The following is a 25,366-nucleotide window of genomic DNA, read 5'->3' on the forward strand; positions in this document are numbered from 1 at the left end:
AGTGTGGTGCTCCCAGCTCCCTGGGTGGCCATACACACCAAAACTACATTTCCAGCCTCCCGTCACACCTCTCCCTTCCTCATGCTTTCCTCTGAAGCTTTACTGGGTCTCTGGAAGTTCTCTATATATGCCAAAAGCCCTTCTCTCAACATCTCTGCACATGCTCATCTCTGCCTGGAATGTTCTTCCCCTCTCCCCATCCTCCATCCAATAGTCAACCTCTTCCCAGATCAATCATCACATTCTCAGGGAGGCAAACCTTTTATCCTGCCCCATCCAGGTTAAATCAGCAACCTTTGTTCTACAATTTTACAATACTCTGTATTTTCTTCCCAGTATTCATCATGATTTCTGATTATTCATGTATTTCTGGGACTATCAGATTAAGGGCAAGCACCAAGCTTATGTTGTCCACCTTTAGTATTTCAATCCTTAACACTCAATTTTTGTGGATGGATGAATGATAGGTAGAAAAATCAATGAACTCACAATCTCTGATTGAATTCATGATGGAAGAGATTTTATAGACTAATATTCCAATCAGTTCAGTTCAGTTCAGTCACTCAGTTATGTCCGACTCTTTGCAACCCCATGAATTGCAGCACGCCAGGCCTCCCTGTCCATCACCAACTCCCAATAGAGGAGGCAAATGTGGAAGCCCTAGTAGGTTATGAGTAGATGATGAATTTGGAGGCATGAAAATCCCAAAGAACTGTAAAGATTAATATTCAAACTCCACAGCCATAACTCCAAAAAACAACAAGTATTATGCTGGTGAGGACTCAGTGAGAGGGCTGCAAATTTCCTACTTGTCTAGCTGTACCTCATCCTTTTTATTAAGTCCATCCTGTATGCCCCCGAACTCCCACCAAACACATATACACACACACACATGCAGACAGGGAAATGTGTAAAAAACTGGTGCAAGCTCTGACACTTTTTCTTAGAAATTTATCCAGACTACTCCCACTTACAAAGTCCTATTGCTTTTTGTTTGTTTGTTTGTTTGTTTTTGACTGTTGCACACAGGATCTTTAGTTGCGGGCATATGGGATCTAGTTCCCTGACCAGGGATGAAACCTGGGCCCCCTGCACTGGGAGCACGGAGTCTCAGATGCTAGGCCACTAGGCAAGTCTCTAGTCCCATTGCTTTTTGCTCTCAACCCTGTTGGTTCTTTTAACCTGAAGTGAAGTGAAGTGAAGTGAAGTTGCTCAGTCATGTCTGACACTTTGCAACCTCATGGACTGTAGCTTACCAGGCTTCTCTGTCCATGGGATTTTCCAGGCAAGAGTACTGGAGTGGGGTGCCATTTCCTTCTCCATCTTTTAACCTGAAACCTCATTTATTTCTGCCCACCCTTTCCTGTTTTCAACCTCATTCCACAGATTGCCAAACCTCTTTCCACATGCTTGTACCTCAACAGCATTCTAAATCCTCTCCTCCTCTCTCCACCCCTATAAGGTCACTCATAACTGGTTTCTCCATCTCCAGTCTCCTCTTTGAAGAACAGCAATGAAACAGCAACCGTCGTAACGGTGGCCAGTATCTACAGAGTGCAGTAGGTCAGATGCGGTCTTGCCTGGAGAATCCCCGTGGACAGAGGTTCCTGCCAGGCTACAGTCCATGGGTCACAAAGAGTCGGACACAACTGAGAGACTGAGCACAGGGCAGATGCTGTTCTACACACTTCAGTCACAGTCATGTTAACTCCCCAATCCCCATATCGTTTCACTCCCATTTGTGGACAGAGCAACAGTAGGACCGAGATTGAATGTCACGCTCAGGGCCACAGCATGTAAGTGACAGAGCTGGGACTTGAACTCAGGCTGGGTCTTTTAACCATTGCCTCTATCTAGCATAGCCAGCCTGATGGGTCTTTCTAGAATTCCACTTCTGTCCTTTCACTCTCCTGGAGACATCAACATGGGCTTGAATGTTTGCAAATGGGCAATAAGAAGCCAAATTCTTGATCCTAGCTTTTGAGAGCTACCACCAGCTGGCCTTACCTTGACTGGCACTGGCTGGCCAACCTGGCCTGTCACTGTAATAAAGAATTCGTGATAGGAAAGAATTGGCTCTTCCCAAACTTCCCCTGGTGGCACAGTGGATAAGAACCCACCTGCCAGTGCAGGGGACATGGGTTCGATCCCTGGTCCTGGAAGATTCTGCATGCCATGGAGCAACTAAGCCCGTGCGTCACAACTACTGAGCCTGCTCTCTGAAACCTACAAGCTGCAGCTGTAATACTGAGCACATGCACTGCAAATACTGAAGCCCAGGTGCCTAGAGCCCATGCTCTGCAGCAAGAGAAGCCACCACAATGAGAAGCCCACGCACCAAAATGAATAGCAGCCCCAGCTCATTGCAACTAGAGAAAAGCCTGTGCACAGCAACGAAGACCCAGTGTAGCCAAAAATAAATTAATTAATTAAAAAAAAGAGAATTGGCCCTTCTCTAAGCCAGCCCCCCCTCCATGTTTCATCCTATGTACTTCCCAAGCATTTTCTGTACTTAGAATATCCTACACTTTCTTTCCACCTACACTCGACTCAATTTGAAGTTCTAACTACCCTGTGAATAAAAACATTGCTTATTTGGATTGCCCCTTCCTCTCAATTCCCGCTGGAGTTTAAGTAAAATAAAGCAGTGTGGGTGACTACTCAGTAATTCTTGAAAGTCCCCTTGATGTTAAACCTGGCCAATCCTAGTTGAACCAGATGGATTTATTGCTCTTTGAAATGCAAGAGAATGTACATCATCAAGCGAGTATTAGAGGGAATTCCCTGGTGGACCAGTGGTTAAGAATCCAGTTAAGAATCCACCTCCCAATGCAGGGGACCTGGGTTCCATTCCTGGTCAGGGAACTAAGATCCCACATGTCACATGACAACTAGAGAAAGTTCCCGAGCTGCAATGAAGACCCAGAACAATAACAAAATTTAATAAAAAAAATAAAAGAGTTTTAGAAAGAACTTATTCTAGGATTCGGGCTTCTATTAGGTGATTTTGAGCAAGTCCCAGGGAAGTGGGGCTTTCTTGTGGATTGGATGCTATCAGTTAAATAGAGGTAATTCTATTGGCTATCTTTATAAATCTTATCTAGGAGGAAGGAAAAATAGAGGCTAACACTGTAATTGGTGAAGAAGTAAAGACGGTCACTGCTCTCAACCACGAGAGGGGGACCATTTGTATTTTTTAGTTTGTATAATGACCTTGCTTTTGCCTCTTCACTGACAAGATATAAAGCAGCCTTGTGTCTGCCTTGATCCATCACAGTCACAGAAGGATCTTGACTGATACCAGCATGCTGTGAAACAATTGATCTTCTGCAGGAGAACACCATAGCTTTGAAGTGAGTGCCAGGCCAGCTCCTAGACACCAAGGCTTCACTGATAGAATGTCAGATGTTGGGGGTTGCACATGTCTAAAACAAAACAAAACAAAAAGCCACTACAAAAGAAATTAGAGCCAAAATAATCTGGATGAAACAGAAGCCTTCACCAGCTCTCCACAAAGGCATCCCCAGTCAACAACCACATTAATATTTCATGCAATGATTTGTGATGACTTTTGTTCCTTGTCGACTTAGAGAGGGGCTGCAACTACGTTTGCAGAGTCCCCTTCCCTGTATGGCTCCAGGTTAGAGTGGGCACCAGAGAACTTAACATGAGATTTTAAAAGGAGAGTAAAGCTACAGCTGTCTCCACGCTCCGGAAGTTGGTAAGAGCATCGGGCACCTTGGCAGTTCATACACAACGGTTGCCTCGTTCACCTTTCCGGGGCGGAACAGCACCCTGGCCCGCAGCCCTCCCGTACCTGCTGGAAATCCTCTTCCAGCTTCTCCGAGTCTCCTGGACTAGGTGTGTGGGGGTGCAGGTCACTCAAATCATTGAGGTTGGGGACAGCAGAGACAGACATGACTTTCGATGTTTTGTGGATTCCAGCTCATTTTTGCTCTTCAGGTTTCACATCCAACTTTCCTTCACAACTGCTGGCCACTTGAATTCAAGTCCAACACCGGATGCAAAGGCCACAACCTCAAGGAGACTTTGCCACCAGTCCCCATAATTGTCTGTGGTCATTGTAATCCCTTATGCTACATGGACCTTATAAGTTCTGAAAAATCCCTGACTGATATGCACTCCAGATTTCCAGCTAAGAAGAGATCCCTCATCCTTGGCATTCTATCCCTAGGATGTAAGGACCACATGACACAGAGAGACAGATAAGATTCCTCCAGTGCCAGGTATGGCCCAGGGACAGGCTTGTATCTGACTCCCTCGTCCTGATTAGCGTGGTTGAGTGCTCGTAGTGAGAGCAGTTCTGGGGCAGGAAGATCTAGGGAGAGTGGCAAGTGGCCATGAGGATATTAACTAAGCAGCCACAGGCGGTGTCACCCGGCCTGGGGGCCAGACTCAGCTTCTAAAGGGAACAAAGTCATAGCAGAGATGATGTATCGAGAACCAAATCTGAGCGGTGAGGCAAAGATAGAAAATGACACTAAAGAGTAAACAGAGTGTCAAGAAACTAGGGAACGTGTTAATGCAGGGGAGGAGTCAGACCAGCGTGAAAGAATGGAAGGTGTAAGCATGGACGCCCAGGTGAGAAGTGGTGGATATGAAGGCTTTATGGAGCTGTGCCCAGCTGGACAGCCCTGCCCCTGCCAGGGTTTAAAGGCACTGAGCTGTGTATCAGGTACTACATTCACTGCTTTACACAGTAGCTCACTGAACCGTCACAGCTACCGCAAAAGACAGACTTCAGCATGCCAACCTAATAAATGACGAACTGACGCAGGTGACATTAGGTGACCTGCCCAAGATCACTCAAAATAAGTAGAAAGAGAGGAATTTAGATCTTTTTGATCTGACTACCATTACACCTCTTGAGATCTAAACTTTCTAGGCTTAAAAACAGCAAGGAAAAAACCTTTTGAGTAACCTGATAAATGTTTGTCAAATCCAACAGTCCAGCTTAACCTATTACATGTTGGATGGTTGTTCCTCAGAAGTTGATAACCAATACATTGCTCTCAGATTAAACCTCGAGGATGGAGGGAGTGATTGAAAGGCGGGGGGTGAGGAGCCTGACTTATGGAAAGCCTCAAGGAAGCCTAACCAAGAGAGAAAGTACCAGAAATTCTCTGCTGGCTCAGGGAATGACGCAAAGACACAGAGATGGGAATGCAGGTTGGGGGACAGATGTGGCATCCTGCCTTGGGGCTAAAGTTCTTGGGGTCGAAGTTCTCACTGATAAGGGAGGGAAGAGTTTCTGTTGGGGTCTGTAGGATGGGACTGTCCCCAGGCATCCTGCACCAACCTTGGGCTTTCAGGCCTCAGGAGGTACAGAAAAGACCTAGATGTTCCACAAAACTTCAGGGGAGGAAGAGGAGGTCAGTGAAAGGTCAGCTGGGGAGCCTCCCAAGAAGGCTGCCACTGTGGCCAGGAGGCTGAGTAACCCTAACAAACCAGTGTCAAGACGGAGTCCCCCTGGATCTCAGGAGTATCAGTGCAAGCCAGACCCAAAGAGCAGCCAAGTGAGCGCAGAGGACCGCAGAGTCCCAGGGAAGCAGAGAGAACTCCGCACAAGTTACACTCGTTACAGACCTGAGCACCAATGTCCCCCAGATGCCCAGGAATGAGAAAGTAATACCACACACACCCAAGAGCCTGCAGAAACTCAGGAGTCCTCCAGTGTCCTAGGGCTCAAAGTCACTTACGCCTCCATGGCACCATGTGGGACAGGGAGGAATCTGGTGAAAGCTGGGGAGAAAGGATAAGAGAGTGAGTCACCCCAAAAAGAGAATGTTCCTAAAAAGGCCCCTTCAGGGACTGGATTGCATTCTTTTCTTTTTTTTCCTCTGCTATGCAGTGGGAGTCAGGCGTGGGGCTGGAAAGGAAAGTTGTGTAAGTTATAGAGAAGAATGAAGTAGCGGGTTCTTGGCATATCTCAATCAAGTGTGAATAAATAGGTGATTCCAATTCAGATGCTATGAAAATACGTCCTAGAGATTTCTGGAGATTTAAACCAGGGTCTTGTGCTTGAATGTAGAACATGAGAACCAGAGGGGACACTAGAAATTGTCAAGTCCCTGGTATTTTCCTCTGCTTGTGCCTTATCTGATGGTGCCCGTCCCCTTTCTCTCCTACCCCATGAATAGCAAACTGCAAGCACTGGCATTGAAAAGATGGCACTGGCTTTGCTATATGCGTTATTTGGAAATGATGATTCATTAAAAGGCTGCCCCCAGCCACCGGTCCCAACATATGTAGCTCAAAAAAGGCTGCAGGCAGGAATCAGAGCCATAGGACATGTGTTCTGTGGGTCAGAAGCCAACCCTGGTTTTATTAAAGTATGTACAGGTGACTGGGAAGGAAAAGGACCACTCTGTGATATGGCCAATGCCACAGCCAGGCTCGCTGTCTGGGGCTGGCCCATTGGTGGCTCTTTGGAAGTTGGTCTGGTTGGAGCCTTGGAAGAGACCTGATGAATCCGATCTCGACCTTCTCTTGACCAGAGCTGACCATGGCATCTGGTCCATCCCCAAAAGGCGGGAGGGGAAGCCCACTGGGTTGGTAGAATGGGGTGAATTTCTTTGCCACTTACATAGTCTCTTTGGAAGAAACTGAGTTCTTGTAAGCAGCGTGGGAATCTTCCAGAGGACCCCAGCAGTCAGGGAGGCAGTGGCCTACCAGAAAGTAAGCTCAACTCGCCCTCCACTGGTTTTGAAATCAGAAGCCCGGGCACAGCGAAATTCACGGGCAGAATCCCACTCTGGGTCCATACTGCCCTGGCTGACATGTACACGGACGGCTGCACAGAAACTCTCCTCCCTGGGCCTGTGGCTCACTTCATGTTTCTTTCGATCCAGTCTTTAAAAGGCAGCACTTTGGTGAAGGCCGTGGAGAGGCTGTGGCTGCACGTCTTGTCATAGCTCCAGCTGACCAGCCCCACCAGGTGCCAGCGGGGCTCCGGGGATGCCCGGCCCGGGAAGGACACAGCCGCGATGCCCCCTGTCTCAGCTGTGCAGATGTCAGAAGGGGCCGTGGGGTCCCGGCCGGCACAGAACATGCTGTCCGTGACACTCACCGGGATCCCCTGCGCCTCATGCTGCTCCTCACACAGCAGCGAGTCCGCCACCCTCACCACCCCCGAGCGCAGCGTGTCGTCCTTGTAGCCGGGGCTCCTGGAGTCCGCCAGGACGTTCCAGCCAGCCACGGTGATGCGGGACTCCTGGAAGGAAGTGCTGAGATCCCGAGGGGCCGCCAGGCAGATGGGCTGGACGCGGGTGCTCATTCGAGCCTTGTCCAGGAGCTTCAGGATGGCAATATCCATATCCAGCAGGATGGGGTCGTAGTTGGGGTGGAGGATGATTGCAGAAATCTACGAAGGTAAAGAGAATGGATAGCAGTGGTGAGTGGCCGACTCCACGGTGACGGCAACAGGCAAGCCCCGGGCTAAATTATTGAGAGAAAATGTCTGAGAGCCAGCTGCAATTATTCGGACACAATTCACTCAATGGATCACAGAAAGCAATTGCTCTGTTTCCAGGGTTGCAAACTGAAATGCCTACCAGGGCTGGCAGGTGGTTTTTAAATAAGTGGAGTGGACATGTGAGGCTTCGAAGGACAGGGGTGCACACCCCAGGCAAAGAGGCACACCACTCTGCTCAGCTGACCACTGCCATGCAGAGATGCTCATTTTGCCAGAGAGTAGACTCCAGACCTCTGGCTGAAACCTCTTGGTTTTTAAATGCTGGCTGCTGCTGCTGCTGCTAAGTCGCTTCAGTCGTGTCTGACTCTGTGTGACCCCATAGATGGCAGCCCACCAGGCTCCCCCGTCCCTGGGTTTCTCCAGGCCATTTCCTTCTCCAATGCATTAAAGTGAAAAGTGAAAGTGAAGTTGCTCAGTCATGTCCGACTCTTAGCAACCCCATGGACTGCAGCTTACCAGGCTCCTCTGTCCATGGGATTTTCCAGGCAAGAGTACTGGAGTGGGGTGCCATTGCCTTCTCTGAATGTTGGCAAATAACTGATTAAAAAAATATACAGTAGCACTACCAAAACACAAACCTCTACAGTCTACCAGGTGGCAGCCTCTGGTCCACTGTAAACATTTCATTTACCGTCAAGCCAGTAAGTTAGAGCTACACCTAGGATGGTCCATGGGACTTTTCCACCAAGCCTCCCCTGATTATCCCCATTCTTGCTCATCACCCTCTTTGATGCGGCCCCCTGGAGCTTACATCTATGATACGCTGTGACATTTTTATAGACTTGTTCTATATCTGAGCTCATTTACCCAGGGATTCTATTGTGCTGGATTAGTCACAATATACTGGTCTGTCTCTTCCCCTAGCCTGTGGACTCTTCAGGGCAAAAATCATGCCTTGTTCAGTTCTGTGTGTATTCCCAATGAATGGCATGCTGTGGGAGCTCAACAATGGATGGATGGATGGACAGGTGGATGAGCTAGATTGCATGAGAGGGTGGATGGTACAGAAGGAGGGAGAGAGGGAGGGAAAGAAAATAATATTAGAAATTTATTGAGTCTCTATGTCCTCACAGTCTACCTAGCACCATGTCCTAAACGTAATAGGTGGTTGGTTACCTTTCAATGACCCCAATGATAGAAGATATTTTTTATTATCTTATTTAAAAAAAATTTTTTTTGGGGGGGAAAGACTGCATAGTCTTTCTAGATGCCCCTTTCTAGTATCTGCCAATCATGAAAGATTAGGCTTCTAGGTGGCACAGTTGGTAAAGAATCTGCTTGCCAATGCAGGAGATGCAAAAGACAGGGGTTCAATCTCTGGGTCAGGAAGATCCCTTGCAGGAGGGCAGGGCAACCCACTCCAGTCTGCTTGCCTGGAGAATTCCATGGACAGAGGTACCTGGTGGACTACAGTCCATGGAGTTGCAAAGAGTCTGACAGTACTGAGCAACTGAGAATGCATGTGCCTAATCTTTTCCAGGCTCTGGACTGGATGTCAAGGTGACAGACTGACAGAATAACTGCTTGCCCGGTGCTGGGAGCTGCCGAGAAATAAACCAGACTTCTAGGCTGCAGCCCTCTCTCACCCGCAAGCTCTGGATGCTCTTCTCATCCCGGTCGTCATCCCTGTAGAATTTCCCCAGGACGACTTTGAGGTCTGCCGTCTTGATCACGGTGACCCTGCCCAGGTCAGTGACGCAGTGGGCAGCCACCACCACGGTGCGCTCGTTGACCAGGGCACCGCTGCACACCAGAAACCAGGCGTCCTTGTGCAGACCACCCCCGTGCACCCCGCCGGCCCTCCTGTAGATGGCAGCCTGCCACGGCCAGCGCGTGCCCTGGGTCTTCGGAGCAGAGACGTTCTCGGTTTTCCCACAAACTACAGAGAAAGCACCAGCTCAGTGAGATAAACTCAGACCTTCCCATCCACAGGGGAATGTGTCAATCAACCAACAGAGCACATATCTGGAAAGGTGGGCCCTACGGGTGTCAAGACCACAGAGCATCTAACCTGTTGTTGTTTTTTTTCCTTTAAATACTAATCAACCACCTTAACATGCTTGACTATGAAGTCGAGGGTTATAACTGGGAGTCTTACCATCCCAGGCACTTACTGGGTAAGTTGCCTAATCTCTTAGAGCCTCAGTCTTCCTGCCTGCAAAATGGATACTGTAATCACAACTGTCTCCTAGGTTCTTGCAGAGAGTGGATGAGATGATGTATAATGTATATAAACAGATTCAAAATATCGTGACTACTGCTCTTCTCCTCTGACAAAAAAGGATGGGGTAGTAGCTGAGTATGTGCAAAAGCCCACTCCAGACATTTCCATGTATTACCTCAGTAATCATTATTACATAACCTGTAAGTAACTGATACCTCATTACTTATGAAGAATAATGTAATTAATCCCGTTGGGTGATGAGGATGAAAACGGGGGCTCAGGTAACCAATATGACATAACTAGAAGTTCTCTGGCACTTTTAATCCCTTCCCCACGTGGTGTTTAATGACTGTTCTGTCCCTTTTCTCCAAGTAAATATGATAAAATCATCCACAAGAAAGCATGCCCCCTCTTCCTCAAAAATTTATCTAAGATTTAATCATCTCTCCAAATAAGTTTAAGCCAAAGGAAGGAAACTCTAACTGTGGAATTTCAGACTTCACCAAGCTGGGGGAAAGTATTAGAGGACTATTCTTTTGGACCAGGATTTTTTCCCCAGAAGTCTTCAACAGGGTCAGGGGCTTTTCATAGGCAGCCATGAGAGATGCAAGCTGTTTTAGTGCAAGGACAAGCCTTGACTCACTAGGGATGCAGGATGGGGCACGGCCACTCCACTTCCCAGTCCTTAGACACGTCCTCCGGCTGCTGCCCAGGCGGCGATAGAAGGGTGAGATGCACTCGTACTGGAGCTGGGTGTGCAGATGTTGGTACCCAGGCGGCAGGTCTCCAAAGGGAAGGACTGGCTTCTTGGTAGGGGTGTCCTGCAGTTTCTGCTTGCTGAAGGCTGATGAGTATAGCTGATGTAATGGCGTCTCCCTGCATCACGGCAGAGGGGCCCGGAGAGAAAGGAGGGCAGGAGACAGTCATTACAGCCCTTTTAGCATCCATGCCAAGCTCCACGAAGATGTTCAGTTACGAAGGAAGAAAACAACAGCTATCTCATCCTCTGTGTGTGGGTGATTTGCTCTCCCTTTCACCCCTCACCTCTCTCTGTCTCTGTCTCTTTCTCACACACACACATATCTCTTCTACCACTGAGCAGATTTTCTTGCACACTTCAACCTTTTATTTATTCCTCCATTTCCATTTCTGGCATGCCTCCAGCTACCCAGGGTTTTAACCAAAGAGCATAATATCTGACATAATAGCTGCTTTCCAAAGGTACGCTATACACGCACACACACACACACACAAATTAATTGTGAAATTAAACAAGAAAAGAAGTTAATTTCAAGGAAAGAAATCCAAGTGACTGCTCTGCTGTAACCATTATCATAATGGAGCAATATAAGGAATTGACTCGAACTAAACTGTGTTGATACAGTGGCTTGATTTAGCAATTAACGGATATAATTAGTCCACCTCAGAGAATAGAACCTTCTCTCAGAGCGCATTGATTGGGAGAAATAAGAAGCGCTGTGTGCAAATGTGAAAAGGCCTTTTAAATGAGCCCTGAAATTGAAGCCCCAGAGGCCACTCTGGGGTTCTTGGGAGAGAGGTATGCATACTACACAGCTTATGCTCATTTTATATCAGTGCATAATGACTATTAACTGACAAGTTAGATTTCCTTTAGGAATCAATGTTTTCATCCCTGTTTAATGCATGGAGAAAGGAAGCCCAGAGAGGTAGGTGGGGATGCTGAAGGACACACAGGAAGCCAAGACAGGACCCCAGACAGCACTGGGCAGTCACGATTCTCACCCCGGTGAGAATACCATTGTAAGAAATGTTTCACGTGTCTGTACAATGCTTTGCTCAGAGCAAATATTCCACCTACATTGATTCCATTCTACAAATCTTTAGCTCATATTTAGAACCAGCTCTGTAGCTCAGGGGGCTCTTGTACTTGCGAACAAGCTCAGGTTTTGGCCACTGAAGCTTTGCATTGCCTTTGGGGGTTCCTGGATGAGCCTGTCTGCTGAAGACCGTCATATCCTTGCTCCAGCAATGAATCTTCCAGGGAGATATTTGCCTTGCATTTAATCCTTAACAATTCCTAGAGGCAAACGTTAGTGTGATTGCCCTTATTTTTGAAAAGAGGAAACTAAAGGCTCTGCAAATTTAGGAATCTGCCCAAGAATAGCCAGCACTAAAGAGAGATGACAGAAACAGCACTTGAACCCGTCCATCCAATCCAGCCATTCACTCATTCACTATTTTGGGGGTGTCCACTATGCGGCAGGCGCTATTCTAGGTACTAGAAGTTCAGCATGAACTAAACAGAAAATGTTCTTGCATGTGTAACTTTCACAATTTTTTGGTGGGTTGTGAGGAGACAGAAATTGAACAAATAAACAAGCAAATGTCAGTAGGACAATAGGTGAAGATGGATGCCCAGGTGCAAATTGGAGATCTCTGTAAAGGTCAGAGAATACTGGGTAAAGAAGTCAGCTCAGCAGTCAGGGTGGAGGCAAGGGTGCTATCCTTTTTAAAGGATGGTCATGGAGGGTCTCTCTGCCAGGTAAAAACTGAGTAGGGAACTGAAGGAAGCCAAGCATTAAGCCTCGTTGAAATCCAGGGGAAGCAACTTCCCTAGCTTGCCACCAGGGGTCCCCACCTCTGTCTTTCCAGGAGAAAGACTGGGTGGGCTCCCCGCCCAACCCCGCCTCCCGCCCCGAGGCTTCACATCCTTCATCAGGGGCTAGTCGCTCATCTCTGGTTCCTAGCTCCACCAGCCTGCTTTATCTGATTGATCACTACCAAGGACATCTTCCTAAGCCATGACTGACCGTGTTTGGTAGGAATGCCATCTCCCTAAAAGCTGCATGATAAATACGCAGTCATTTTAGAAGGACTCAAGTATTAAAATCCAGCTCCTCAAAGGCCGTCTTAAAGTCTGGCTTCCCACCAGCCACTGACTTTCCCACGATCCAGTGAAACCTGTACATATTCCAACAGTTGCTACCTCTTGGCTAAAGGCAGCTAGCTAATAAGCCTCCATCTAACAGGCCCTTTTCTTTCCTGGCAAGTCAACACGGAGTGTCCCTAAGAAACCTCAGACTGTCTTTGGCCAAACATAAGTAGGGAAAGGGGGTGGAGAAAGGAATGGTCATTTGCCTTTAAAGCAGAGTTCAGGTGTTTCAACCTCACCTTGACTGAACCTGCATTGGAAGAACTTTCCGTCTCACCAGGTCTGAGATCTTTGGCTCTCGGCAGGCTAGAAAGAAAAAGTTAAAGCTGCATAATCCTTTTCCATACTAACTGTTCACACCATGAATTCAGATTCATACCTGACCACCCTCTCTGGACACCAGTGCACATTCCCCAGGCTCTCAGAAGTGAGACGTGTCAGCCAAGCACGAACAGCTCGCTTAGCAAAAGAGCATCCTGAGAGACTTCCCTGGTGGTCCAGTGGTTAAGAATCCACCTGCCAATGAAGGAGAGCCAGGTCCGATCCCTCATCCAGGAAGATCTCACATGCTGCAGGGCAACTAAGGCTGTGAGCCACAGATACTGAGCCCATGCTCTACAGTCTGTACTCTATAACAAGCGAAGCCACCCCAATGAGAAGCCCACGAGTGCAACTGAGACCCAGCATGGCCCAAAATAAATAAATGAATTTTTAAAAAAACAGAGCATGCTGAGTTTCATTTATTAATAAAATGGCATCCCCCTTTGAAGAACCCAAGTAGAATAAGAGCGTCTGCAGAGCTGCTCCACCCAGGTGATATGAAAGTGTGAAAGGATTAGTCGCTCAGTTGTGTCCGACTCTTTGTGACCCCATAGACTATAGCCCACCAGGCTCTTCTGCCCATGGACTTCTCCAAGGAAGAATACTGGAGTGGGTTGCTATGCCCTCCTCCAGGGGATCTTCACAACCCAGGGATCAAACCCGAGTCTCCTGCATTGCAGGGCAGATTCTTTCCTGTCTGAGCCACCAGGGAAGCCCAGTGATATGAAGCAATAGTAGTTAATAGAATTATCCATTTACGTAAATAGTATTAGCAAACTGGATCAATATGGAATAAAAGCCAAGGGCAAGGTTCTAAAATGTAGCCCAAGATAGGAAATCACAAGGTTCTCATTTAAAACTGAACAGCAGTGTCAACCAACAATAAGTCTTGAGTAACTGATTCCTCCAGGTCCTTTCTCTGCAATTAAGGCTTCTAATGATCCTTTGAGGGCAACTCAAAGCCTGGTTTAATTTTGTTGAAGTCTCTCTTTCTTCACAAGTGAAAAGGAATCCTTCCCATCTCACTTTCCCAATCAAGCAGCCAACATTTGTCTAATTAGCAACCTAGGGGACTCTAGCTGTATTAATTTGTAAGAGAAGGGTTGACAAAAAATCTCCAAGGACATAGGTAACACCATTTCCATACCTAATGAAATCAAGACTCATAGTCTGTGCTGCTGGGGATGAAGGTCGCTCCTGGCTAAAGTCTAAAGTCTTCCTTTCACAGCCTTCCTCTTTCATTCCTTTTCCCATGATTCAGGTTGTTGACAAACACTCAGAAGGCAAAGTGGAGGACTGAAGCAATCATCTGGATAATCTAGGCCAAGGACATGCTTTTCTTCAGGAAACAACCAGTTAGTTGTGTGTGTGTGTGTGTGTGTGTTACTTGCTCAGTCCTTCCACCAAAAAGAGCTATTATCAACTTGGAGCAACGAGTGAATCAAGTTGATAAGAAACTATGGGGCTTCCCTGTTGGTTCAGTGGTAAGGATCCACCTGCCAATGTAGGAGACACGGGTTTGATCCCTGATCCTGGAAGATCCACATACCATGGAGTAACCAAGCCTGTGTGCTGCAACTACTGATCCCGGAAACCTGTGCTCTAGAGCCTGGAAACCTCACCTACTGAGCCTACCCACCCTAGAGCCCGTCCTCTGCAACAAAAGAAGCCACTCCAACAAAGAGCAGCCTCCGCTCTCCACAACTAGAGAAAAGCCCGCACAGCAACGAAGACCTAGCACAGCCAAAAACAAATAAAAAGTAGATAAATAAAAGTGCATATTTATATATATATCATGTATACATGATATATGTATAAAAGAAACTACACGTGCCTACTGTCATGGAGTCAGGTCCAAACTTCCTTATGCAATGTCCAATTTGTTCTGGTCTCAAACTACCTTTTAAAATTTACCTCCCAGATTCCCCGATTGACTGATTTTTTTTACTTACCATGATTCTTTCACTTCTACCTATACCACTTTTTGTCTTCCAAGTGGAATACCATCCCAACTCCTCTTTATCTCAGTAAATCCTTCCCTGCTTCCCAAAGGGGCTCCAGTCCTCCCTGCTGCAGGAGAACTGGAGCTCATATTTCTCAGAATACACACTACTCATTTGCTCTATAACTCTCCTTTGAATGTTCAAGGGTTTATTGTCCTTTAAAGATGCTTTTAAACATTTTAACATTTCAAACCTCCCTCCACACAGGCTGGCAGGGATGATGTGTCTATTGTGTCTTTTATTTCTTGCATTGATTTAATGTTGCACAGAGAGTAGATAAATGTAGTCATATAAATGCATATTAATTGTTTCAGTTCTATCCTTGGGGTTACACATAAAAAACTCAGCCTTGTCATCTCTCTAAACTGCTCTGATAACTACATCACTCTTCTTGATCACATCAAGACATCGTGATGAGGATAAACTGGTCCTTTGGCGGTCTAAAAAAGAAGCACATGTTTTATGGATGTGTTTTTGACACACCAAAATAAGAAGAATGTATGGTTTCAGTGAGAACTTAAAAGAGACGCAATTTTTTTTCCCAGGGCTTCAAAAACAGGTATGGGAGCTACCAAAATGTTCAGCAACTCCACTTAGCTCTACAGACTTCAGAAATATTTGCCAGTCACCTTTTATGCAGATTGGCTGTTTCCCTGACCACTCTCCATTCTGCTGGCAAGTTCTCATCTCATTACCACTGAGAACATAGGAGCTGTTACAAAAGAAGGTCAGGACGGTGCCGATTTTTGCATAGTGCCCATGGATAAGCCCAGGGCCTCCTGTAATTTTCTTGTACCCATTGACTGGCCCCCCAGGGTCTGAGCAGTTTCTTTCTTCAAGGACTGAAAGTGAAAAGAAAAGAAAAGGAGCGTTATTAACAGTCTGAAGCATTCCATTTTAGCACTGAATCTTTTCACGTCTCATTGAATTAAAAATGCAGTGATATGGAGCCTGCTAACAATGGTACTCAAAGGAATTACCAAGAGAAAACGCATAACAGAAAAATGCATGCATTAGGCATATCTTCTTGTTTTAACAATTTATTCTTAAATTGAGAACTGTTTCACACCATATATATATATATATATATATATATATAAAAATATATAAATTTGACAGCACATCAGGCTCTCATGTAATCACATTCATTTGCTTCCCAAATTGTGAAATCTGGACAGGCCTGGACAAAATACACATTTTGCCTAGATTTTATGCTCAGTATGCAAGGATTGTTGGTATTCAGTATTGTAATATCATCTTCTTCGTTCCCTAAAGCTTGGGCAATTAAACCAGACTATTCAGTTTCCTATTTGTGTTGTACCCAGAAAGTAGAATAGATTAGAAATGAGAGTACATTTATGAATTTAGATTTTCTATTTCATCTGCCAGAACACTGGGTGTGTTAAAAGTTGTAATTAAAAAACACTAGAAGCAATATAAATTCAGAGATACAACAAAGTCCCTTAATCTCCAAATAGAACTTTCCATCTAAACATTTAACAATACTCATTATAGGAGATCTCTATTCTCTCATTCATACTGCACAGCTACTTAGAGTAAAATTGGCATCAACAAAGGTATCCTGAGCACCGAACAGGATAGTAGATATATCCTGGAAATATTCGATCAGCTAGACAATATATTTTTCTCAAATGGATTATGGTACAATACTGAATATTACTTGCCTAAGGATACAGAGTAAGTCCCCTTAGAATTCAACCTTTAATTACTGAGTTTAGATAACAATCACTCCATCAGGCTCTCTAGTCTCTTTTTAATCATTTTTCTAAGATATGGGCTCATCCCTATAAAACAGGGGCTTTCCCAGGTGGCTCAGTGGTAAAGAATCCGCCTGCCAATACAGGAGACACACATTTGATCTCTCATCCAGGAAGATCCCCTGGAGCAGGAAATGGCCACCCACTCCAGCATTCTTGCCTGAAAAATCCCATGGACAGAGGTGTCTGGCGAGGTAGCAGAGTCAGACACAACTGAGCACATTATAAAACAGTCTCCACACAACTCAGTTACGCATCGGACATTCTTTTCTTCCCTTAAGTGTCCCAGTTACTTTTCAAATAACCTGCTTGCTTGCCTCCAGGCAAGAAATGAATATCCATTCATATAACGCTTCTATAATATTTCAGAACTAAAAATTAATACATTGTTCCTATGTGCAATTTGGCAAAGTTGCTAAAACTGGTCAAACTCCTGGTTTGTGTACTCTAAGACTGCTCATAGCTCACATGACAGATGATCTCAATGACACTGTGTGCTTTGGACTATGCATTCTGCGCGATCTCCCTGGTGGTTGATGCCAAAGTCCCATTTTAAATGTCAAAAAGGGATCTCACTGAGTGAGTTGTTTAAAAATACCAAAATGGCATAGAGAAGGCACTGTACTTTTTGAAGCTTCAAGTGGACTCAGAAAAATCCCAGTGCTTATACTTCTAGGAATCCCTGGATGATGTGGAACGAAGAGGCAGAAAGAGCCTTCCATATTGCTTCATTGACGGGCCACTGTCTTATAGTACAGACTCAGTTGAAGCTGAATACATAGCCCGGAAACAACCAGAAGAGCCCACAGACTTCAATCATCCCCAAAACATATGTCATACCTGCAAGTTTCAGAGAGTGGAATTCGTTGTCAACATAAAAATCAGACAGTGTCTCATAAAAATCTGTGTTACTAGCTTCTGACAAAATTTAGCTCTGGAAACCCTGGGTCTATATTCTCACACGGCAAGAATCAGCTGGTGCAGGGCGGAGCTCTCTACTTAGACAGGATCACATTCTTGCCTTGGTCACAGTCCCCACCCACCAGCTGTATGGTACCCGCAGAGACTTCAATCTGTGACCAGTTAGACTATCAAAGGGCTATGACTTGTGTAATTCAAGTGTAGCTCCTCATTCATTTTGAACTTTGCTTGCTAGAGATCACAGCCAAGAAAGACTGAGTGATACTTAAGGCCTGTCCTGGAAAACGTAAAGAAAATGAACTAGCCTCTAGCCATGTCAGCCTCAGTTAGAATACAAGAAATCACTTTTCCTGTAAGCCTAATCATTGGATTTTTCTCCGCTTAGAAGTAAGTACCTTCACGGTCCATTAGGCTTCCACTTCATGATCTCTTACGTGTGAGATGGGTCCTATTTCTATTACATTTCATGTGGGTTTAACTGGCAGGAACCTTGGAGAGTTCTCAAGCCCTTCCAGGTAATAAAGCCTCATGACAATCCAGGTTCTTCATGTCATTGAAAAGGGTTTAAAGGAAGATTTAAAGGGCAACAGACTCAGGATATCTAAACACGTCTGCCCAAGGTGGAGGAATTCTGCCACATTTCTATAATTCTTAAATGCATATTCCTTTCTAACATGACATGTCTGAAATCAAGACACATGCCTACTTTTCTTGTCTACTTCTCTTTCATTTGGTTTTAAGTTATGCTCATGAAATATGACCAGGGTTGAGCAGGATGATGCTTCCAAGGGAAGGTTCAATGGAAGGTGAGACCATGTGGCTGAAATTCAAGAGAAATGTAGATGTTAGAAATAGATTCATAAAGGATTCAGATAATGGAGTCGTCTGACACGACTTAAAAATAGACTGAAAATATTCAAGGAAATAAAATATAAAATTGAGGACTTTGGAAGAAAACTTTCACCTTAAAAAGTAACCCAAGGAGAAATCTAGAACACATAAGTTATAATGACATAAAGTAAAAAATTCAGTGGATGAGTTTAATAGCAAATCAGATACAACTGAAGGGTACTGACAAACTGAAAGATAGCTTCAAAGAAAAGACTCAGTATGAAGCCTAAGAGACAAAAAGATGAAAAATGTACAGGAAAATGTAAAGATACAGTAAGAAGGTTAATAAATACATGTAACTGGCATCCCAGAAGAAAAGAGAGAGAATGGAGGAAAACCAGTATGTAAAGAGATAACAACTGACATTTTTCTGATGAAAGACACTGACCTACAGATTTACAAGGTCCCAAGCCAGATAAGTATGAAGAAAATCACACACAGACATAGCGTATAAAGCTGTTCAAAATCAAAACCAAAGAAAGAAAATTTAAGCAGCCAAAGGAATAAAAGGACTGGAAAAGCATACTTTAAAATAATTGCAGTCATTATCTCTGGTTTGTAACTTTGAGAATGTTTCTTGCTTCTTTCTACTATTTTTTTCAAGTTTTATAATCAGAAAGTATAGCCATAAGATTTTGTATTTTATAATTTTGTTGTTGTCCTACAGCTAGGTTTGGGTATCCCCCGCTAAGCTTATAAATCTACATTAAGTCTTCATGCCTTTTTTGTGTGTGCTCCCAGACCCTCTCTGCCCCCCGCAAATCTCTTTACCATCCTGCATAACCAGAGTGTAATCCCACGTTCCATGAATTCAGATTTAAATGTTTTGTCACTAGACTCTGGTGGAAAAATAGTAGCCTCCAGGATCAGATAGCTATAGGCTCAAATACACAGGTATTCAACAAATGTCTGTGTGTGGGTAGAAAGAATAAAGGCCAAAATGTACTCATTCTTCCACTTAATAAACTAGGGCCTGGGAAAATTAATCTTTTCAGATCTTGTTTTCCTTGTCTACGAAGCAAGATAATAACACTTTTCTGGTTGGTCTGGTTTTGAGTAGCAATTTAAACTACACATAGTCTCTACTTCCCTTGTTTGCCTTTATTTACAAAGCATCCAACTGCCTTTAAAAATCAATTCCCCAAATGCATACACAAAGAAAAATCCATAGAGGAATCTAATTATCGGACCTTTTCAAGTACAAAGCAATACTTTTTGGTCTCTCGGCAATACAATGGGTTTCCAGATCTGGGTCCAGTGTGTTGATTCAGACTTCTGGGCACACCAAGCATGGTCTCTACATTCATCTATTTTAATCCTGTGTAATGAAGCCTTAAAATTATATTCTTACATCAAACATCTACTAAGCATTAGTCTCTCTTCCCTCATTTATTTCCTGTACTTTTCAAAGCTACACCTTCTCCTCTGATGCTTTTGAAGAGAATTCTAAGACTTCCTCATCCATCCTTTTCTCTCCCGGTTTAGACCTCTACCTGTTGGGTTCATAGACCATCTGCATCTCATCAGAGCATCTCCCTAGGGTTAGATTTCAAAGCTATCTCTCTTTTCTCCCTGTGGGTTCTCTGTTTAGAAACCTCTGTATCTCCCCACTGAACAGACTCATGATTCTTTCCTATCTGATGTTTCAAGAGCTTTTGATTTCATTTCTCCTTGGTGGGATGGATGTTTTCACACAAAGCCAAATGAGAATTTAAAACATCTGCATCACTGGTGTGAAGGAGCATCAAACTCCTGCTTTGCTAAATAAAATATTCCATAATTAGTCATAAATAGCACATTGTCCTATTACTTTGGGGACTCAGCCTAGGGATATAAACACATTAAGTTTAGCATGCCTTTACATGCTACCTTGTAAGCAAAGGCAGTACTCAGGATGCACTTCTCTGCAACACTGTTTCAGAGAAACGTTTTTAAAAAGACCTTCTCTCCCTTGTCTTCTTTGCTCTTCAGGACAGCAGTATTAGGCAGTTCACTGTGGTACCACTTTACAGAGGAGATGCAATAGCTTTGCAGGGCTCTTGTAGTGATCACTGTTGATGCCCCATTGAGGTCTCCTCTTATCCTTTCCCAAGCTCTGCTTCTATACGTGCGCTTTGCTGCTGAGAGCTGGCACCTGCCACCTTCACAGACTGCCCTTGGGCATGGGCACCATCTCACCCAAATGAAGAGCTAAAAAATGCCTAGATTTTTGGCCCCTTCATGCTCACCCCAGGGTTGCCTGTAGCCAGTGACTGATGGGTGCGGAAGCACAAAGGCCCCACTCCTGTTCTTCAAGGTGTGGTTTACACTTCCCAGCACCTTACAGGATGGGGCTGAGTCTGGGAGTTCAGTTAAAATCACTCATGCTTGGCTTGTTCCTCTTTCCCATTTTCCTTCTGCAACTTCCTTAGTGGTTGATCCTGAAAGTACTCCCTTTAATAAATCATGTGGACCCAAATGTGGCTCAGGACCTGGTTTGGGGAGTTCTGCTGTTTTCATAGCCCTGGGCATCAGAACCCATCATGCCTCCCCATGGCAGCACTCCTGGGAGTGATGAGAAGCCCAAGAGGTGGTTAAGTCAACCCCTGGCACGGGGCTTGCTTGGCTTTCCGCACTCCTAGGAGATCTTGGGGAGGATGACTGGCAGGGCAACTAGAAAGGTCACATCTCATCAGAGGGTCTCCAGCCTCCACAGATAGTCTCAGACTCCAGCATCCCATCCCCCATGCTCCATCAGCAGGGCTGTTTTGACCTGAAGGGAACAGGAGCTTTAAGACATGGACTTCCCCAAGCTGAACAGTGTGGACCCAGAATACACTATCCAAGGATTCTCCTTACTGATTTGCTGCTGTCTGTGTAAAGCCAGGGACCTTTTGCAACCCTGGGGTACAGAGATGGCCCCAGCAATGACTGAACTTCCCATGGGCCTAAACTGTGGGTCTTAGAGTTGGACTTAAGTTGATTTAAAGCAAATAAAGTTATATCCTTTCTCCCCTGATTGGTCCACTAAGATTCATACTCAGCGTAAGGTATAATAGCTAAGATGACCAGGTCCAGAAGGTTTTATGGACCATGACCATAAAAAATGGACATTATGATAGAGACATTAAGAAGTATATCAGGATACTGTAGAGACATTATAAGGAGAAGCAGCTTTTTGGTGCACACAAATAACACCGCCTTCTTCGTGCCCTCTGCTCAGATCAACTATAATGACTATAACAAAAGGAAGTTCACACTCTTCATTCCTAATTTAGGGAGACGGTCCATTTCCCATCACCCTAACGATCACAAAATTCAGAGGGCAGATCCAGCTGTGGCAAGAAAGCAGACTGCTTGTTCCATTATATTACTCTATCCTTGCTCACAAAATGCCTTTTTATGAATGAATTTAGAATTTCCATATGATACACCAGATTCATGAGTATTTGTCTTTTCCTTTCTTCTCAAAGCTATAAGTTCAAATTTGGAGATAATACATAGAAAAAAGCCCCTAGGAACCAAAGAATTCAACCACCACTTTTCTTTCTGGAAGCCCAATATGTCTTTCTGTAAAGGCTTGTGAATTGCCATTGGCTGTTGGTATCACTGATGACTTTTCTTGCATCCTCTATTCAATGGGCGCCTCCTCTGTGTCCAGCAGAATCAGGTATTGGCAGATGTGCTTCTGTAATTTTAATGAAAAATTTTCATTTAAACCCAGACAACCCAAGGCCCTCCCCTGCCTTATTAAAATAAGTGCTTATGTAAGCACTTATTAAAAAATGGTTTGAGGCCTTCCAGAGACTTAACCCCCAAGTCTTCAGGGGAATGGAGACACACATATATAATTTTTTTCATTAGCACCATTTCATCCTAAAAGACTAGTGTCTAACTTTGCTTATAAAATTATATCAGAACATAGGAAGGTCTAACCAGAGAATAAAGTAAAGGTAATCACTGGGGCCTTAAATAATTTAAAGAGGTGTAGGGGGGTGGTCTCAGAAAATACTAGCCAACCACAGCAATTGACGGTGGTCTGGGTTGCACCAAAGATTCCATCAGGTACGATTAACTGGGTTGATACAACTCAGCCTTTGTGTTGCCTGAAAGATAACCTCTTAATCTACAGGCAGACACCTGGGTGAAATGGAACCAGGCTCTATTTTAGATGCTTATGCTAAGAATAATCATTTGGGATTTGTTGGAATCTGTTGTATCACATGTGTGTTCTCCTTGTGATACTAGACAGATGTGTTGACACAGAGACTACCATTTAACCAGGGCACGTGTTACAGTTAATGCAGTGAGACCAACTGATCAAGCGCACAATTAGGAAAGAGGACGCAATTAGCACAGACCCGGTGATGCTTCCTTACGATGAGAGCAGCCGCTTTCTAACACGTGTCTGAAAAATGGTAGATGGCAGAGGATGACCAAATCCTTCAGATTTTAAGTCCTTTGGGAGACATTATAGGCTCTCTCTAGAAACATTACTGGCGTCTCCACTCACTTGTACTACCCCATCTCACAAAGGACTGGGCTGGCTCTTTCACACCGAGAACAGTGTGTGTGTGAGAGTGAAAAAGACAAAAGAGAGAGAGATCAATTCTTGGATTTAACATTGAATCTTTTTAAATCAATAATACAATCATACTTTGAGCATCCTTTAGACAATGTAATCCTGAAATGTATGTTACTTAGCATTGATCAATGTCTTACCCAATATTTTAAAGAACCAACCAAATAGTGATCTAGCTGACTTGAGCTCTATAACTCTATTAAGTTAGCTCCTCAGAGAAATATCTTCACAAATTATTTTAGGTTGGGTTCTTCTAGAAGCAGGCTGGGAGAGACAGATTTGAGTATAAGTAGCTTATGTAGGTGGTGATCCCAAAGAAAGAAAGTGAAGTCACTCAGTTGTGTCCAACTCTTTGCGACCCCATGGACACCAAGCTCCTCCGTCCATGGGATTTTCCAGGCAAGAGTACTGGAGTAGGTTGCCATTTCCTTCTCCAGGGAACTTCTCGACCCAGGGATTGAACCCAGGTCAAGAAGGGCCAAAAGTAGTGTAGGGAAGTAAGACACAAAAGTTTTTATTATTAAGAAAGTTACTACTGGGGGCAATGGAGTTTCAATGCCATTGGGAAACTCTTGGAGACAGTGTAGACTATGCCTCAGAGTCATACTACCCAGAGAGCAATGGATATGAGTTATTACCTACAGACCACCATCAATTATTTGTTGAAAGATGATGAGATGAACATTAGTTCCTCAGCATTCCAGTCTTTGCTCATATATGAGTCAATGGACTCTGAGAACCAGAGAAAGCCCTTAGGCAGAGTTGCAGGAGCCTGGGGCTGGAGATCACTGGGTCAACAGTAATAGTGTTAGCATAATAAAGTCTAGCTACCTTTTGTTTTTCCCAGGAAGGTGGAAGAACCCAGTTTTTACACGTTTGGTATAAAAAAGGTTAAATTTCTGTTATTTACAAAGTTGAAGTGAAAAACACTTCTCCAGCACCCACCTTTAGATAAGGAGAGGAAAGAATTAGGGATTAAAATAACACAAACAATATTTGCATCTGCAAATGAACTTGTATTTGCTTTCCGTTAATATACAATGAGAGCTATACCAGCGAAGGCCTTTCTCTTTTTTGCCTTTGCTGCCAAGAAACTCAGAATCGCAGACTTTCTGAGGCTGATCATTCCATCTGATGAAAACATTGAACTTACTCTCTCATCCCATATAGAGTCCTCCTTCTCTGTTCTTGTCCCAATTCTAAACTCTCTTACTTTAATTATTATTTATACCCTGTGTGTGTTCAGTCGCTCAGTTGTGTCTGACACTTCACAGCCCCATGGACTATAGCGCTTCAGGCTCCTCTGTCCATGGGATTCTCCAGGCAAGAATCGTAGAGTGGTTTGCCATTTTTGTCTTCCAGGAGATCTTCCCGAACTAGGGATCGAACCCACGTCTCTTGCATCTCTTGCATTGGCAAGCAGATTCTTTACCACTAGCACCACCTGGCAAGCTGATTGCTTATAAAAATGGTTTGATGTCTTTTACAAAACTGCACCTAAAAAGTCATACATTTTTTTCCTCAAATTTTATGTTAATGATACATTTAGGGTAATGAGAGAGTCACCTGAGCAAAACACTAAGGGGACCACTCTGTCTCTTTAACAGGCACTATTAGAGCTATAACAGTATCTTGAGAGTTCCAGCAAGGGACACAGATCCAAAGTCAACAACATTCAGGACTCCATTATCTAGCTGGCAGTGTGAGCTGGGGTATTAACCTCAACTCTTCAAATACTCTGCTATCCACCCGTTCTCACTTGTCACCAAATTCAAAGGAACAATTTGTGATAATTTCAGTTCTGTTTGGAAAATGCATTAACTTTCTTTTTTTCCCTTAATATGTATATTTTATTGAAGTATAGTTGACTTACAATGTTTCAGGTGCACAGTAAGGTAATTCAGTTATACATATACAATATATTATTTTTAAATTATTTTCCATTAGAGATTATTACAAGATATTGCTATAGTTCCCTGTGCTATACAGTAAACCTTTGTTGCTTAATGCATATCTGTTTTTTTAATTAGAAATCTAGCATTCTATTCATACTAAGTCAAACAAGTGGAATCAAAATGTCACAAATTTTTTAGTTGGGCAAAAATTCATAAGTTTTCTAAAATACATATATTATTTATATATAAAGCATTAACTTTCTTACTGGGACTTCGTTCATCCTGGAAACCTAACTTAATATGAGACCAACACCCAGAGACAGCCTTCGGATAGGCTTGAATCCCTTTCGCACTTCTTCCTGTTCAGTTTTTATCTGAGTCTGGTGCCTCTGGATCCAACATCTTTTACCTCCAAAACATCTT

The 25,366-nt window shown here is 44.2% G+C and overlaps 1 protein-coding gene across 2 annotated transcripts in view; it reads right to left on the reverse strand.

Annotated features, from left to right (window-relative positions):
* Positions 1-6,313: 6,313 nt before the first annotated feature.
* The window catches only part of PAMR1 (peptidase domain containing associated with muscle regeneration 1), an 80,821-nt gene continuing 61,768 nt past the window's right edge, over positions 6,314-25,366 (reverse strand). For both annotated transcript variants that reach the window (XM_061381137.1, XM_061381138.1), the window contains 5 exons: positions 15,527-15,739; positions 12,813-12,879; positions 10,303-10,535; positions 9,082-9,374; positions 6,314-7,384 (listed from right to left, as the gene is read on the reverse strand). In XM_061381137.1, coding sequence (XP_061237121.1) covers positions 6,848-7,384; positions 9,082-9,374; positions 10,303-10,535; positions 12,813-12,879; positions 15,527-15,739 — 1,343 coding nt within the window. In that variant the 3' untranslated portion in view covers positions 6,314-6,847. The remainder of the gene's footprint in view (positions 7,385-9,081; positions 9,375-10,302; positions 10,536-12,812; positions 12,880-15,526; positions 15,740-25,366) is intronic.

Source organism: Bos javanicus, chromosome 15, assembly GCF_032452875.1.
Source record: "Bos javanicus breed banteng chromosome 15, ARS-OSU_banteng_1.0, whole genome shotgun sequence".
Classification (NCBI taxonomy): Eukaryota; Metazoa; Chordata; class Mammalia; order Artiodactyla; family Bovidae; genus Bos; species Bos javanicus.